The sequence below is a fragment of the Acipenser ruthenus genome, chromosome 54 (genome assembly GCF_902713425.1).
Source record: "Acipenser ruthenus chromosome 54, fAciRut3.2 maternal haplotype, whole genome shotgun sequence".
Classification (NCBI taxonomy): Eukaryota; Metazoa; Chordata; class Actinopteri; order Acipenseriformes; family Acipenseridae; genus Acipenser; species Acipenser ruthenus.
In genome coordinates this window covers 300,513-318,681 of record NC_081242.1, presented here as the reverse complement: position 1 = coordinate 318,681, position 18,169 = coordinate 300,513, and the positions used below count along the sequence as shown (strand labels likewise).

Genomic DNA, 18,169 nt, shown 5'->3' with positions numbered 1-18,169 from the left:
CTTTAGTCTATTTTAATAGAGGAATGGGTACAAACCTTCAGACGGGTCTCGTTGAGAAATATTACCAGTCTCGCTCTGCAAGTCCTCTGGAAGTCAAAAGTAAGTGACACGATATGAATTACTATGGTAACTATGACAACCACATCACTGTAGAGCAGGGCTTCCCAAATCTGGTCCTGGGGACCCTCTCACATGTCTGCTGGTTTTAATTCCAACCGAGCTCTCAGTTACTGGACTAGACCCTTAATTGAACTGATCATTTGCTTAATTAACCCTTTTTAATTGTTTTCAGCTCTTACATAGTTGCAGATTAAGTTAGCCATAACATGTTATAAGTAACTTGAACTCAGCAACTGCTTAAGAGCTGAAAACCATTAAAAAGGTTTAATTAAGCAAATTATCCGCTCAATTAAGGTTCTAGTTTAGTAGTTGTGAGCTTGGTTGAAATGAAAACCAGCAGCCACAGGTGGTCCCCCAGGATGGGGTTCGAGAAGCCCTGCTTTAGACCCTAGATGCGACCTGTGTGATAATACAATGTATAACTTCTATTGGAAATAACACCTTAAATATCAAATTATAAATTATTATTTCTGTTTCAACCAAAAGGCAATACAGTTAAATGATGTGATTTAGCATTACAGGCTACAATCTTGAAGCTCTACTTCCATCACTCCAGTTGTACAATCTATCTGTGGCCAACGTTCTGCATCACCAAGGATTTTAGGATTGAGACATCATTAAAAAAAAAAAAAAAAAAAAAAAAAAAAACTATATGAACATAATGTTGATCTTCTATTTAACATCATGTAATCAAAATAAACTACAAAATGAATTCGCAAATAAAGTCTACCATAGTTTTAGGCCTATTATTATTTATTTCTTAGTAGACGCCCTTATCCAGGGCAACTTACAATTGTTACAAGATATCACATTATTTTTACATACAATTCCCCATTCATACAGTTGGGTTTTTACTGGAGCAATCTAGGTAAAGTACCTTGCTCAAGGGTACAGCAGCAGTGTCCCCCACCTGGGATTGAACCCACGACCCTCCGGTCAAGAGTCCAGAGCCCCTAACCACCACTCCACACTGCTGTCCTATTATATGTGCTGTACCAGGGCATGGAAAGGAGCTTGTATAGCACATGTTTAGTTGCGGCTTGCTGGTCCCATGGTTAAAGAAAGGGTCTTGATACCAGGAGGATCCAATTCTTTAGTCTATTTTAATAGAGGAATGGGTACAAACCTTCAGACGGGTCTCCTTGAGAAATATTACCAGTCTCGCTCTGCAAGTCCTCTGGAAGTCAAAAGTAAGTGACACGATATGAATTACTATGGTAACTATGACAACCACGTCACTGTAGACCCGAGATGCAACCTAATACAATCTATAGCTTCTATTGTGTAAATATCAAATTATACATTATTATTTCTGTTTCAACCAAAAGGCAATACAATTAAATGATTTAGTATTACGGGCTACAATCTTGAAGCTCTACTTCCATCAATCCAGTTGTACAATCTATCTGTGGCCAACGTTCTGCATCACCAAGGATTTTAGGATTGAGACATCATTAATATATATATATATATATATATATATATATATATATATATATATATATATATATATATATGAAAATAATAATTTAGATCTTTTATTTAACATTGTGTAATCAAAGAAACTACAAATAATATTGCAAAAAAAAAGTCTAACAGAATCCATAATAGTAATACAGTTAATATTTTATGTTAGATTTTGAAATGTCACATTTGTGTCTGTTTTTCATATGGAAAACTACAAAGCGGTGTGCAATTCAATATGTTAACAAGGGAACATTATTCAGCAGCTTTCATTGGACTCTATGAAGTTGAGTGAGTTCATTCTAGAGAGTGATGCAAAACGTGTGGCCACAGCTGCACATGTTTAGAGTCACAGTATATAAAGATGTCAGGATCAATATTACCTGTCGAGTTTACTGAATCCTGATTAACAATAGGCTGGTAGCTGCTGCAAAGTCCAGTAATGCATGCACAGCATGTTGGTTCATCTGCAGATTACACAAAAACAAAACTGTGTTTTAAAACATATATATTCTACATGTACTGTATCAGGGGCGCCATGGTTCCCTCACTTCTTGAAACGAAACATGAAAGGCGCTTGCACAGCACACGCTGTTCAGTTGTGGCCTGGTGGTCCAGTGGTTAGAGAAAGAGTCTTGATACCAGGAGGTTCAAATCCCGACTCAGCCACCGACTCCCTGTGTGTGTGTGTGTGAGCCTGAGCAAGTCACTGAACCTCCTTCGGATGAGACGTCAAACAAACGAGGACCTGTTGGAACTGAATTACATTTAATTATACTGATTTAGAATTACATTACAAGTTTTGTTAAATCTTATTTTTGTCCCGCTTTTGGCTAGTTGTCCCATTTTTCATGAACGTCTGTGTTTGGCCATAGGCTCAGCTGTAATTAAGCAGCGCCCTGATCCCATGGAAATCATGCCGTCGTGTCAAAAGTGTTAGTAATTGCAGTATGAAGCCGACAACTGCTGCGCGTGCACATCGCTCGTATTTTACGTCAGACACGAGCAAAAGGCTGTGTGGTCCAGTGGTTAAAGAAAAGGGCTTGTAACCAGGAAGTCCCCGGTTCAAATCCCACCTCAGCCACTGACTCATTGTGTGACCCTGAGCAAGACACTTAACCTCCTTGTGCTCTGTCTTTCGGGTGAGACGTAGTTGTAAGTGACTCTGCAGCTGATGCAGAGTTCACACACCCTAGTCTCTGTAAGTCGCCTTGGATAAAGGCATCTGCTAAATAAACAAATAATAACAAAAGAAAAATTAGCCGTGTCCGTGGGACGATCTCATTTTAACCTGCGAATGCGCCAGGGGCTCCATATTTCTGAAGGGGTACTGAATTCGTTACAACACCAGAACCGCTGTACTATGCTTTTAAAATTGCTTTTTATAAAGTCCTGAACAAAACGGTTCTTTCAAACTTAATATTTGATGAATATGGATCCACATCTCTTCTTTATTTAGTCAGGAAGTACAGCAAAACAAAAACAAAAGTGAAACCAACCCAATCGCAATTTCAAAGCCCGTTGACAGGTCAGATGAAGAGCAATAACAAGGTTTCTTACCATCACTGGTCCTCTTTGCTAGTCGCTTGGCTAGACTTTTTTCTTCAATGCCTTTTAAAACGTTTACAGTGACTTCGACAGCCGTTTGCGCGTAATTCCCGATTATCAGTTCCGCCAGTTCATTGGTGTCCGCTGCCTGTATTCTTTGCTTTGGGATGTCCAGCTCCTTATTCCATTTGCACAGGTGGTATTTAAATCTCCTCAGTTTGGATTTACCCAATTCATCCAGAGCGTCTACAATATGATCCTTGATGCTTGTATCCATCTTTAATTCAAATGCATCTTTCTGAAGCCAGCTTTGGTTTCCTAGCTAACCTGCTAAGTCTGATGGGGTAAAGATGGCTGAGTCAGCCCGACAGTATTACAAAATCTTCCAGCCAATCAGCTTACCCCCCACTCAAAAAAACAAGCATGTGCGTAATAAGCGGGGTTAGATTTAAAATAGTGAGTGGACTCGCAGAGTAAAGGGTTATCCGCTAGAAACTGTGCTGAGTGCATCAGATGATTCGTGAGCTCGTCAAGTCTACGAAATCAACCCACCCTGACCCCAACCATAAAACTTAACCCTAACCCTAAACCTAACCATTAAGAATCATCCGATGCCCTCAGGACACTTTCTAGGGGACCTGTGCGCTGCGAGTGGACTCTACACGGTTACGCAATGTGGAGCAGCTGTTGCTGTTTGCAGTTAGAAGGAAGAAAATAGCGATTGGGAAGTAAATTTGAATTTTGCTGATGTAACTACATCAGCTGGTTGAAGTCAATCATTTTCTGTAGCGTTTAATAGCTGTGGCAGATTGAAGTGAATTTTGATAGCGTGTAAACTGGACCCGCTCTCCTGCAGGACAGTATAAATCGGCTTGGAAAGCCAGCCGAAGGGTCACACGTCCAGGGAGCCGGCGGAACGAGACGGATCTTTCCCAAATCCCTCCCACTGACTCCTAGAGACCTCATTCCTACTCCCCCCCCCCCCCCCCGGCTATTAGAGACCTCATTCATACTCCTACCAACCCCCCCCACACACACTGACACACACACAGTATAAATCCCTCCCAATGGCTACTAGAGGCTCCATTCCTACACCCCCCCCCCCCCCCCCCCCCCAACCCAACCCCTCCCCCGGCTACACATTTGAAAATCTCCTTTTTTCAATTGTCGCTTGTCGCTCTCTGACTAACAAAATCTCTGCTTCTCAGCGAACTTATAACCAATACCAATCTTGATCTCCTCAGTCCCTGGCCCTCTGTAAACGACATGCACTCGCTGCATCGAGACACCCCAAAGGGCTATTCTCTCTCTGACAAACCTCGCCTCACTGGAAATACCATTGCTGCATGCTGGAGGCTGTGTGGTCCAGTGGTTAAAGAAAAGGGCTTGTAACCAGGAGGTCCCCGGTTCAAATCCCACCTCTACCACTGACTCATTGTGTGACCCTGAGCAAGTCACTTAACCTCCTTGTGCTCTGTCTTTTGGGTGAGACGTAGTTGTAAGTGACTCTGCAGCTGATGCATAGTTCACACACCCGAGTCCCTGTAAGTCGCCTTGGATAAAGGCGTCTGCTAAATAAACAAATGCTAAGCCGTAAAACAAAGAGCATGCAACTGCAGCTCGCAAATCAAAACTAAAACAAAATCCGATGTTAGCCCAACACTCTTTTACTTACAATATAGCACCGCAGAACGCTCTTACAATAAACTATAAAGACCATACAGGCATCACAGAAATAAGAAACAAGCAATAAAACGCATACAATTAAAAAAATAAAGGAAAAAATATACATTAAAATGTGACTAAATAGCAGATCACAAATAACATGACAAAATGTATGCAATAAAATAAACAGGAGGCTTTATATGATCGCCTGTGCGGTGTTATTTAAACACCGAGGTGATATTAAATAACTTTCGCTTGGGATTATACGCTTTCACAATCATTATTTTCAGCACATCGAGAGATGCTATAGGATCGCAGGATCGATAAGGGAGGCGGTGTGTGTGGGGTGTGATTTTATTTTTTCATTGAGTCTGTCGGAGAGTGTTTCGTTTGTCAGTTTTAAATGAAAAAAAAGTCAGGTATAAGTTTTCACTTCGTTTATTTTAGAAATGTAAATTTCATTACAAGACTGCAGTGGCTGTGTAGCCAGACAGCTCACACAGAATCAATACAGGGATAAATTGCGTCGGGAACGTGAAATAATTAATTATTGGGGCAAAAAAATAAGGTTACTATTGAAGATAACTAACAGGGATGATGGACTGTGAAAAATGACGCTTCACCAAAAATAGAGCGTGGACGGAATCCACCCGCGTCCACCCACGAGTAACCGGGATAAGTAATACATAACCAATACATTATTATTATTATTATTATTATTATTATTATTATTATTATTATTATTATTATTATTATTTATTTATTTATTTATTTATTTATTTATTTATTTATTAGCACAGACGCCCTTATCCAGGGCGACTTACAGTCGTAAACAAAAAACACATTTCAAGAATCACAGTACAAGTATTAATACAATTAAGAATGTCATTATCAAATCATTTTATAAGCAAGTTATACATTTGACATGTTATAAAAACCTCTTACAAAAGACGACAAAGTGAATTAACCTCCTCAAGTGCTGGTATATTTAAATTTTCTCAACAACTCTACAAGACAACGCATCAGAAAGACCGCTATGTTTTTTTTTTAATTATTATTAATTTAAATGAAGAAAAAAATAGACTTGAAAATCATTTTAAAACGATATAAACGACTTACCTCAGGCGGAGCAGAAAATGACTTTCTTTACCTCAGAAAAGAAAACAGCCGTTAGCGCGCTCGAGCGCTCAGTCAAAAGAGCGGAGCGCGAGCTGGGAACCGAGCGCGAGATGAGAACCGTTTTTTTTTTTTATTTTAAATTTAAATTTTTTTTTTATTTGTTTATTTTTTTTTTGTTGATAATCCTTGATTATGAAAAATAAATAAATAAAATAAACGACTCTGTTATAAAACGAACAACGTTTCTTATCCTTGACGCCAACACTAAATATATAAGATTTTTTTTTTTTTTTTTTATTTCCTGAACTTGAAAAATGTTTTTGTTTTGTTTTTTCCACACGTACGAAAATAAGAAACATAAGAAAGTTTACAAGCGAGAGGAGGCCCCATTCAGCCCATCTTGCTTGTTTGGTTGTTAGTAGCTTATTGATCCCAGAATCTCATCAAGCAGCTTCTTGAAGGATCCCAGGGTGTCAGCTTCAACAACATTAATGGGGAGTTGGTTCCAGACCCTCACGATTCTCTGTGTAAAAAAAGTGCCTCCTATTTTCTGTTCTGAATGCCCCTTTATCTAATCTCCATTTGTCACCCCTGGTCCTTGTTTCTTTTTTCAGGTTAGAAAAGTCCCCCGGGTTGACACTGTCTATACCTTTTAGGATTTTGAATGCTTGAATCAGATCGCCGCGTAGTCTTCTTTGTTCAAGAGTGAATAGATTCAATTCTCTTATACAGAAAAATAAGGACCGTCTTACAAAATAAATCGCTTTAAAAAATGTTTTTGTTATTATTAACAAGCAAGAATTAATAAAATAATTAAATACTGTTATAAAGTGTACCTTGTTTTTGTCCACGAGAGGGCGCTGGTGAGCTGTTACTGCGCTTCCTCCATTCAGTGCGGGCAGGCGGATCGGGGAGAATGTGTTTTTTATAAACGTTATGAATTATGAGAGATGTGCTTTATGTAACAATCATAAAAAATAGCCATTTAAAAAAATCTTAATGGGTTAAAGTGAGAAACAAGCAGACTCCAGGTTTCTCTCAAAGAGATTTTATTGTTATTATCAATGAAAAAATGCAGCTCCGGCCCTCAATCAAAACGAAATAAATACAATTAAAAAATTAAAAGATAAATAATTAAAACATTTCATGATAAATATAGATTTTGAAAAACGACAGAGGGTACTTTCTAAAGAGCTAATCTGCTATTCCTAATCTAGATTAATGATTTAGATTCTGCAATAGTAAGCAAACTCGTTAAATTTGCAGACGACACAAAAATAGGAGGAGTGGCAAACACTGTTGCAGCAGCAAAGGTTATTCAAAATGATCTAGACAGCATTCAGAACTGGGCAGACACATGGCAAATGAAATTTAATAGAGAAAAGTGTAAAGTATTGCATGCAGGCAATAAAAATGTGCATTATAAATATCATATGGGAGATAGTGAAATTGAAGAAGGAATCTATGAAAAAGACCTAGGAGTTTATGTTGACTCAGAAATGTCTTCATCTAGACAATGTGGAGAAGGTATAAAAAAGGCCAACAAGATGCTCGGATATATTGTGAGAAGTGTTTAATTTAAATCAAGGGAAGTAATGTTAAAACTCTACAATGCATTAGTAAGACCTCATCTAGAATATTGTGTTCAGTTCTGGTCACCTCGTTACAAAAAGGATATTGATCTGATTCAAGCATTCAAAATCCTAAAAGGTATAGACAATGTCGATCCTGGGGACTTTTTTTGACCTGAAAAAAGAAACAAGGACCAGGGGTCACAAATGGAGATTAGATAAAGGGGCATTCAGAACAGAAAATATGAGGCACTTTTTCACACAGAGAATTGTGAGGGTCTGGAACCAACTCCCCAGTAATGTTGTTGAAGCTGACACCGTGGGATCCTTCAAGAAGCTGCTTGATGAGATTCTGGGATCAATAAGCTACTAACAACCAAACGAGCAAGATGGGCCGAATGGGGCCTCCTCTCGTTTGGAAACTTTCTTATGTTCTTATAAAAAGGATCAATGACTCCGCATGAACTCGATGAACTACAGCGCCGTGTCAAATCAATACAGATCTGCTCCCGCTGATTTTACTTTGACTTCATATATAACAGATCTGTGCCCTGCGTTCTCCCTCATCGGTAATTTCTGCTTTTCTGCTTTTAAATACGCTAATAATCGTGTGCAAAACCAGAAATAAACCCTTAGTTGCTGTTTTTCTCCTCTAACCTTTTACAATCACTTTCGTTTTCACGTTTCTTCTACTTCCTCGTATTGAAACAAACAGCACGGTGTGTAATTATTCATTTCAAAAGCCGGCTTTCAAGTTGCACTATTATTACACCGCGGCTACAAATGATCCATATGGTTGTTTTTATAGGTTTGCATGTTTTTCCCCCGCTACGTTAAACTCGACACCTTGGGAAAGTCGAGGAGGGATGTCGAGTTCACCGCTAAGCGCGTCCACGCTGCCTTCCCTCGCGAACGCGCACAAGCCGGTTTTTATCGGCGGCGCGGACCGGGATCGCGCACCCGGGACCGGAAGCGGCGCGCGTATTTCTTTTTTTCGACGCGGAGCGGAGATTGAGAGAGAGAGAAATATCAAAACTTTTTTTTTTTTAAAAAATTCACAGGTAATAAATAAATAAATAAGGAAAAAATAAGTTTAATTTTATCAAGGGAGTCGTTTAATTGGTATGTGTTCGCCGTTTACGTTTCAGTTTCGTCCGGTAAGTCGGTTTTAATTCAGTATATATCGTTGTTTTTTTTATTTTGTTTTATCGTTAAACATTTCTGCTGTGTTGTCGTAACCGGCGTTTGGTTTGGTAGTTTTTGGTTTTATTTTGGTAACGATTTATTTACAGCGTTGTTTTAACGTTTATTTTTTATTTTTTTTAAAATGACACTTTTACGACGGCTTGTTGTTTTATTAAAACGTGTATTGAAAACAATTTAAAACATTTAAACGCGTCCGGAGGGTTTTCTCCTTCGTATTTTTCTAAAATGGCGATATTTTTTGCACATCGACAGTTTCTCTCACAATTTCAGATGTATCTCCTGAAAACAAACGGATAATATCTTTTCTATCTGTTCGGGACGACGGTTTGTGGTTCTGAGTTTTATTTTTTTATTTATTTATTTATTATTATTAAGGTATTAATTTAAAAATTGAAAAAAAAAAAGACCGCCGTGTGTTTTGGGATGGCACCTGCCAAATTGTAATCCCCCATCTATCTCAACCAGATAGGCCCTGTCTGCGCAAACGCCGTGGAACCTGCCAGATAGTGACCCGCTTCATTTGTCGATGTAAAAATGATATTGCTGTATAAATTGAATGTATAACGGAATTAATTAATGCTGTTTGCTTTTTAATAAACAATACAACATAGAGACGGATTACAGGTATCGTATTTAAAAAAAATTAAAGAAAAATAAAGTTAAAATCTTCCGGCTGCATCCCGTTTGGAGTTTAATTTTTAATTTTTAACTCATAACTATTATTAAAACACGCAACCGTGTCGAATTAATAATACATACTAAAGTAAACAAATTCGTAGTCGCTGGCGTTTCTACTGTAGCAGTTATTATTTTATTTTTTCCCCGTGTCTTCGAAACGTTTGTCGTTGAATTTTGTAGTTATGTTATTACCAATATAAATTATACTGCCGGTAGGAATCCCGGTTCTGGTTTTAAGTTTATATTATTATTATTATTATTATTATTATTATTATTATTATTTATTTCTTAGCAGGCGCTCCCTTATCCAGGGCGACTTACAATTGTTACAAGATATCACATTATTTTTACATACAATTACCCATTTATACAGTTGGGTTTTTACTGGAGCAATCTAGGTAAAGTACCTTGCTCAAGGGTACAGCAGCAGTGTCCCCCCCACCTGGGATTGAACCCACGACCCTCCAGTCAAGAGTCCAGAGCCCTAACCACTACTCCACACTGCTGTCCTATCAGGGCTAAAGAAAGGGGAAGACACTTCTATGTATTAGTCTTTTATTTTAAGATCCTTGTGTTTTATAGAGCGGGTTTAACCTCTCTCTATCTCTCTCTCCTCTCTCTCGCTCTCCTTCCTCTCTCTCGCTCTCCTTCTCCCTCTCGCTCTCCTTCTCGCTCTCCTTCTCCCTCTCGCTCTCCTTCCTCTCCCTCTCCTTTCTCTCTCCCTCTCGCTCCTTCCTCTCTCGCTCTCCTTCTCCCTCTCGCTCTCCTTTCTGTCTCTCTCTCCTTCCTTTCTCTCTCTCCTCCACAGTGTCATCCAATCACCTATCTCTCCCTCTCTTCATCTGGGTCTCCTTGCTGCAGTACCCCCCCCCTCCCCCCCCTCGCTCGCTCGCTGGCTGGCTTGTCTGTCTGTGTCTGTGAGCCATGGCAGATATCAGCGACCTGGACAGACAGATTGAGCAGCTACGCAAGTGTGAACTGATCAAGGAGAACGAAGTGAAAGCCCTCTGTGCCAAAGCCAGGTGAGGAAACCGCGTTGGCTGCGTGTTTTAGATTTTATATACAGGTGGGAGGTTCGTTCGCTGCTCCAGCGGTTAGAGAAAAGGGGTCTTGATACCAGGAGGTTCAAATCCCGGCTCGGCCACTTAGTGTGTGTGACCCTGAGCAAGTCACTTCACCTCCTTGTGCTCCGTCCTTCGGATGAGACGTCAAACAAACAAGGTCCTATTGGAAGTGACTCTGCAGCAGCAGCAGCAGCAGCAGCAGCAGCAGTTGTTGATGATGCAGAGTTCATCCCCCCCAGTCTCTGTAAGTCGCTTTGGATAAAAGCATCCGCTGAATGACCGATTTTAATAATGGGAATCAAACTCCTATCGCACAGCAGTGTTATCCAGTCCAGGTTTTACTACCAGCTTGATCAGCCCCCAGTGTGTCTAGCTAACAAGCTCAGGTGTGTCTTATTACTAAACTCCTAGCGAAACCAAGGACTGGATTACACTGCTGTGCAACGGGAGTCTGATTCCCATCCCTGTGATGATAACCAGCATTATTATTATTATTATTATTATTATTATTATTATTATTGCAGGGGTGGTAATAAGACTCCAATTACACGGCAGTTTTTCATCCTTGGGTCCCCAAATTTTAAATGGAAATAAGTGACAAAAATGTGTGAAGGCAGGATGATGGATTTTTTTTTGTGGTGTGCTTCACAAAGTAACACATTTCAAACTTAAGAATACTTTAAGGCACTTTTAAAAGACTTTCTAGGATGATGTTTTTCACTTTGATTGATTTCTGTGTTTTTTCTCTTACCTCCAGAGAGATTCTCATTGAAGAAAGCAACGTTCAGAGGATTGATTCTCCGGTAACAGTAAGTCACGTTGATGAACCCCCCCCCCCCCCCCCCGATTCACCCTCCCCCGTCCTGGGGGGGGGGGGGGGGGGGGGGGGGGGGGCTGCACCCCTCCTGGTTTTTATTCCAAATGTACCCTAAATTAATAAATTGGACCATTTAAGCTTCTAATAGGCACTTAATTGGTCCAAGTCATTATTGTCATTCATTATGCAGTGTGGAGTAGTGGTTAGAGAGAGAGAGAGAGAGGTTCGTACACTTTTTATTTTGTTTTTATTTTATTTTATATTTTAAAATGTGTAGGCTTTAGTTTAAATTTTACCCCCAATTATTTATTTTTTCCCAATTTGGCATATCCAGTTGTTTTTAGGCTCAGCTCCCCGCTAGCACCCCCCTGCGCTTGACTCTGGAGGGGTGAAGATGAACCCACGCTGTCCTCCGAAGCGTGTGCCGTCAGCCGCCCGCTTCTTTACACGCTGCAGACTCACCGCGCAGCCGCCTCGGAGCTACAGCGTCGGAGGACAACGCAGCTCTGGGGCAGCTTACAGGCAAGCCCGCAGGCGCCCGGCCAGACCACAGGGGGGCGCTGGTGAGCCGTGGACACCCTGGCCGACCTAAACCCACCCTCCCCTCCCCTCCCCCTGGGCGACGGTCCTCAACGGTCAGCTGTGGAATAGCCTGGACTCGAACCGGCGACCTCCAGACTAGAGGCTATACAGTTACTGTTTTTAGGGTCATTTTATAGTCCCTGCAGCGTAATTGTAAGTAATTGTACTAAACAGGATTGTACTGGCAGTTTCAGCACGCAGTCCCGCTGCGATTCTAATGAGAATTGACCCCAGGGCTGCTGTTTTGAACGCTGTACAACCGGAAATAAATCTTAAGTGAAACGTGAACGTGTTGGAACCTCACCTGCCTTTTTTATATATTGTGTTTCCTCCCTGTTCAGGTATGTGGTGATATTCATGGGCAGTTTTATGACCTCAAAGAACTTTTCAGAGTGAGTTTTTACAATTCATATAAAACTGTGTGTGTGTCTGACTGTGTCTGTCTGTGTCTGTGTGTGTGTCTCTCTCTCTCTGTCTGTGTGTGTGTGCGTGTCTGTCTGTCTGTCTGTGTGTGTGTGTGTGTCTCTGTCTGTGTGTGTCTCTCTGTCTGTCTCTGTGTGTCTTGCTCTGTGTGTGTGTCTCACTCTGTGTGTGTCTGTCTGTCTCTCTGTCTGTGTGTGTCTGTCTCTCTGGGGTTCAATCCCAGCTCGGGGACACTGCTGCTGGTGGATATCTATAGATGGATATAAATACATTTTAATAGCTAGGGATATAGATAACATGGAGACAATGATTTGACAGCAGTGTGGAGTAGTGGTTAGGGCTCTGGACTCTTGACCGGAGGGTTGTGGCTTCAATCCCAGGTGGGGGGGACACTGCTGCTGTACCCTTGAGCAAGGTACTTTACCTAGATTGCTCCAGTAAAAAACCCAACTGTATAAATGGGGAATTGTTTGTAAAAATAATGTGACATCTTGTAACAATTGTAAGTCGCCCTGGAAAAGGGCGTCTGCTAAGAAATAAATAATAATAATAATAATAATAATAATATGAATGCATGTTTTGTTTCTGCAGGTAGGGGGCGATGTTCCAGAAACGAATTACCTCTTCATGGGCGACTTTGTGGACCGAGGGTTCTACAGCGTCGAGACGTTCCTGCTCCTCCTCGCGCTTAAGGTCCGTTCGGGTTTTATTATTATTATTATTATTATTATTATTATTATTATTATTATTATTATTATTATTATTTATTTCTTAGCAGACGCCCTTATCCAGGGCGACTTACAATCGCAAGCAAATACATTCAAGTGTTACAATATAAGTCATACAATAAGAACAAGAAATACAATAATTCTCAAGTGTGACAAATCACAATTCAATAATACAGCAGATAATAGTGAAAGTTACATCAGGATATGATTAAATAGTGATAGTTACATCAGGATATGATTAAGTACAAAATACTACAGGTTAAACACTTGGCAGATTACAATATTCTGAGGTACAGGATTAAATGCAGTAAAATAGGGGGCAGATAAGAGCAAAATAAAGCATATTTAAATGAAGGGTGATAGTGTCCCAGGATACAACCACGTTTAATCCACTTGTTCCTCTGCCTCGTGTGTACCGCCCCTAACCCCTTCTAAAATCAATCCCCCAATTCTAATTCCCATTCAAAGGAATTTATACTTTAAGAAGCATAATTATTATTATTATTATTATTATTTATTTCTTAGCAGACGCCCTTATCCAGGGCGACTTACAATTGTTACAAGATATCACATTATTTTTACATACAATTCCCCATTCATACAGCTGGGTTTGTTTACGTCACCTGCTTTTAGTTTCGAAGCCAATTTGAATTGACCAACAAACAAAGACCCGCTACATCAAATGAAGTCTGTTTCCCCACTCTGGGAAGCTCGTTTTTAGTATTATTATTATTATTACTTGTTTATTTAGCAGACGCCTTTATCCAAGGCGACTTACAGAGACTAGGGTGTGTGAACTATGCATCAGCTGCAGAGTCACTTACAACTACGTCTCACCCGAAAGACGGAGCACAAGGAGGTTAAGTGACTTGCTCAGGATCACACAATGAGTCAGTGGCTGAGGTGGGATTTGAACCGGGGACCTCTTGGTTACAAGCCCTTTTCTTTAACCACTGGACCACACAGCCTCCTTTTGCAGTGTATCAATGGCGTTTAGACAAATAGTTTGTGCCCGCAGCCTCCCAGAACGCTTTTACAAAAAAAAAAAAAATAAACGCAACAAGGCAAACGAGATCCAAACGACTCGCTATCTTAGAACAAAGCGTGCGTTTTTAATTTTTTTTAAATTCACTGTCGAAGGAGGCTGAACGAGCTGAGAAAGCCGCGTGAATTTGTTTAAGAAACGTCAGCTTGTGTTATTCCTGGATGTTTCTTTTTTGTACTAGTCCTAATTTCAGTGGCAACTTCTTTTTAGCCCTCTTCAGTGTAATCGTGTTGATTTTAAAGACTTTAAACCCACAAGCATGAGGGTTGCGTCACTGTGCTTGTATCCTTTGTATTCACCAGATTTATTCTTTCTGTCCCTATAATCTTCTGTATTGTGTATTTATAGAAAAAAAAATCTTCAATTTAGGATTGAGATCTATATAATTAAAAAAAACAAACATAATTTAGATATTTTATGTAATCAAAGAGAAACTACAAAATTATATTGCAAAAAAACAGGTCTGCCGGAAGCCATGAAAGCAGTCCAGTGAGTTTCATGTTAGATTTCAAAATGTCACATTATTTTCAGTAAGTTTTTTTGTTAATTATCTGGGGAAAACTACAAAGTGGTGTGCAATTCAATATGTTAACAAGGGAACATTATTCAGCAGCTTTCATTGGACTCTATGAAGCTGAGGGAGTTCATTCTATATAGAGGGTGTGCAATTCAATATGTTAACAAGGGAACATTATTCAGCAGCTTTCATTGGACTCTATGAAGCTGAGGGAGTTCATTCTATACAGAGGGGGTGCAATTCAATATGTTAACAAGGGAACATTATTCAGCAGCTTTCATTGGACTCTATGAAGCTGAGGGAGTTCATTCTATATAGAGGGTGTGCAATTCAATATGTTAACAAGGGAACATTATTCAGCAGCTTTCATTGGACTCTATGAAGCTGAGGGAGTTCATTCTATATAGAGGGTGTGCAATTCAATATGTTAACAAGGGAACATTATTCAGCAGCTTTCATTGGACTCTATGAAGCTGAGGGAGTTCATTCTATATAGAGGGTGTGCAATTCAATATGTTAACAAGGGAACATTATTCAGCAGCTTTCATTGGACTCTATGAAGCTGAGGGAGTTCATTCTATATAGAGGGGGTGGAATTCAATATGTTAACAAGGGAACATTATTCAGCAGCTTTCATTGGACTCTGTGAAGCTGAGGGAGTTCATTCTATATAGAGGGGGTGCAATTCAATATGTTAACAAGGGAACATTATTCAGCAGCTTTCATTGGACTCTATGAAGCTGAGGGAGTTCATTCTATATAGAGGGGGTGCAAATTCAATATGTTAACAAGGGAACATTATTCAGCAGCTTTCATTGGACTCTGTGAAGCTGAGGGAGTTCATTCTATATAGAGGGGGATGATGCAAAACTTGTGGCCACAGCTGTGGTTATAAAAGGAGGCTCTGTAAGCCTCTTTGGATAAAAGGGTCTCTGCTAAATGACTCGTTAATAGTAATAATAATAATGATGATGATTTGAAGTGTTGACCTGACCCCTCTCTCGTTGTTCCGTGTCTCCAGGTGCGCTATCCAGACAGAATCACCCTGATCCGAGGGAACCACGAGTCCCGGCAGATCACGCAGGTGTACGGATTCTACGATGAGTGCCTGAGGAAGTACGGCTCTGTGACTGTGTGGAGATACTGCACCGAGATCTTCGACTACCTGAGCCTCTCCGCTATCATCGACGGCAGGGTGGGTGTGAGGGAGGGAGGGAGGGAGGACACACCTGAGCTTGTTAGCTAGACACACTGGGGGCCGATCAAGCTGGTAGTAAAACCTAGAATGGGTGACATTGCTGTGCAACAGGAGTCTCAGAACGAGGGTTGTAATACGATGTGTGTAACGGAAGACCTCTCTCTCTGTCTCTCTCTCTCTCTCTCTCTCTCTCTCTCTCTCTCTCTGTAGATATTCTGCGTGCATGGAGGCCTCTCCCCCTCCATTCAGACTCTGGACCAGATCAGAACGATAGACAGGAAACAGGAAGTGCCGCACGACGGGCCCATGTGTGATCTGCTGTGGTCCGACCCAGAAGGTAACGGGCATTTATTATTATTATTATTATTATTATTATTATTATTATTATTATTATTAAACGAGTCATTCAGCAGACGCTTTTATCCAAAGCGACTTAGAGACTAGGGGGGGTGAACTCTGCATCATCAACTGCTGCTGCTGCTGCTGCAGAGTCACTTCCAATAGGAGCTCGTTTGTTTGACGTCTCATCCGAAGGACGGAGCACAAGGAGGTGAAGTGACTTGCTCAGGGTCACACACACACACACACACACACACAGGGAGTCAGTGGCTGAGCCGGGATTTGAACCTAACTGTTATACTCTCTCTCTCTCTCTCTCTCTCTCTCTCCCCCTCTCTCCCTCTCTCTCTCTCTCTCTCTTCCCCCCCCTCAGACACCACAGGCTGGGGGGTGAGTCCGCGGGGGGCCGGCTATCTCTTCGGCAGCGATGTCGTCGCTCAGTTCAACGCAGCCAACGACATCGACATGATCTGCAGAGCCCACCAGCTGGTGATGGAGGGTTACAAGTGGCACTTCAACGAGACGGTGCTGACCGTGTGGTCCGCCCCTAACTACTGCTACCGGTCAGTGCAGGGGTACAGGGGCTCCCAGATACTGCTAGAGGTCACTACAGGGGTACAGGGGCTCCCAGATACTGCTACCGGTCAGTGCAGGGGTACAGGGACTCCCAGATACTGCTAGAGGTCACTACAGGGGTACAGGGGCTCCCAGATACTGCTACCGGGCAGTGCAGGGGTACAGGGACTCCCAGATACTGCTAGAGGTCACTACAGGGGTACAGGGGCTCCCAGATACTGCTAGAGGGCAGTGCAGGGGTACAGGAGCCCCCAGATACTGCTAGAGGTCAGTGCAGGGGTACAGGGGCTCCCAGATATTGCTAGAGATCAGTGCAGGGGTACAGGGGCTCCCAGATACTGCTAGAGGTCACTGCAGGGATACAGGGGCTCCCAGATACTGCTAGAGGTCAGTACAGGGGCTCCCAGATACTGCTAGAGGTCAGTGCAGGGGTACAGGGGCTCCCAGATACTGCTAGAGGTCACTTCAGGGGTAGAGGGGCTCCCAGATACTGCTAGAGGTTGGTACAGAGGCTCCCAGATACTGCTAGAGGTCACTGCAGGGGTACAGCAGTTACACACTAACTTTCTTTTCAGGGGCTAAAGGAAAGAGGAAGTATTTCTTTATTTCTATTTTATTAGTATTTTATTTTAAAGATCTGTGTTAGTCTTGATAGTTTTTGGGTACATTAAATAGTGTTTTAACCTCTCTCTCTCTCAGGTGTGGTAACGTGGCTGCGATCCTGGAGCTGGACGAGCACCTGCAGAAGGAGTTCATCATCTTTGAGGCGGCGCCACAGGAGACCAGGGGCATCCCCTCCAAGAAACCTGTCGCTGACTACTTCCTGTGACCGACCCCCCCTGACCCCCAGCCTGCCTGCACACTTCCTGTGACAGAAGGAATCAACTTCCTCCTCTCTCTCTCTCTCTCTCTCTCTCTCTCTCTCTCTCTCGTTCCAATCTGACCAATGTCTTGTGCCGAGGAGAGGCTGTCAGTACTCTGTTTTCATTCGATTTATTTCCACGTTCTGGTGCTTGATTGAAAAAAAAGAGGCTTTGTTTTTTTGGTTTTTTTTCTAAATAATAAATGAATTACTTGCTGTATTCTGGGCTTTTTGACTGCTTCGTTTATTTACATTAAAACTGGGACCCCTGAATGAATGAATGAAAAAATCTAATTTTAAAATTATTACAATTGTCATCAGTGAGTATTTGGGGTACTATATATATATATATATATAATCTATCTATTTCTTAGCAGACGCCCTTATCCAGGGCGACTTACAATTGTTACAAGATATCACATTATTTTTACATACAATTACCCATTTATACAGTTGGGTTTTTACTGGAGCAATCTAGGTAAAGTACCTTGCTCAAGGGTACAGCAGCAGTGTCCCCCCCACCTGGGATTGAACCCACGACCCTCCAGTCAAGAGTCCAGAGCCCTAACCGCTACTCCACACTGCTGCCCTATTATATGTGCAGTACCAGGGCATGGAAAGGCGCTTGTATAGCACATGTTTAGTTG

General features: G+C 41.4%; 1 protein-coding gene across 2 annotated transcripts; it reads left to right on the top strand.

Annotated features, from left to right (window-relative positions):
• Positions 1-8,416: 8,416 nt before the first annotated feature.
• Positions 8,417-17,742, top strand: LOC131723353 (serine/threonine-protein phosphatase 4 catalytic subunit-like). 2 transcript variants are annotated; one of them, XM_059017039.1, is made up of 9 exons: positions 8,417-8,548; positions 10,180-10,393; positions 11,193-11,244; positions 12,176-12,226; positions 12,849-12,950; positions 15,569-15,742; positions 15,956-16,082; positions 16,458-16,647; positions 17,360-17,742. In XM_059017039.1, the coding sequence occupies exons 2-9, from the start codon at positions 10,296-10,298 to the stop codon at positions 17,487-17,489; spliced, it is 924 nt and encodes a 307-aa protein (XP_058873022.1). In that variant the 5' UTR covers positions 8,417-8,548; positions 10,180-10,295; the 3' UTR covers positions 17,490-17,742. The 2 variants fall into 2 exon arrangements, with proteins under 2 accessions (XP_058873022.1, XP_058873021.1); XM_059017038.1 differs by having other exon boundaries at positions 8,424-8,644.
• Positions 17,743-18,169: the final 427 nt, after the last annotated feature.

Excerpts from the sequence above, each read along its gene's own strand:
- LOC131723353 (XM_059017039.1), top strand. The coding sequence starts at position 10,296 with ATGGCAGATATCAGCGACCTGGACAGACAGATTGAGCAGCTACGCAAG. Across the intron at positions 12,951-15,568 it reads TGCTCCTCCTCGCGCTTAAG|GTGCGCTATCCAGACAGAAT; the intron begins GTCCGTTCGGGT and ends CCGTGTCTCCAG. Across the intron at positions 16,648-17,359 it reads GCCCCTAACTACTGCTACCG|GTGTGGTAACGTGGCTGCGA; the intron begins GTCAGTGCAGGG and ends TCTCTCTCTCAG.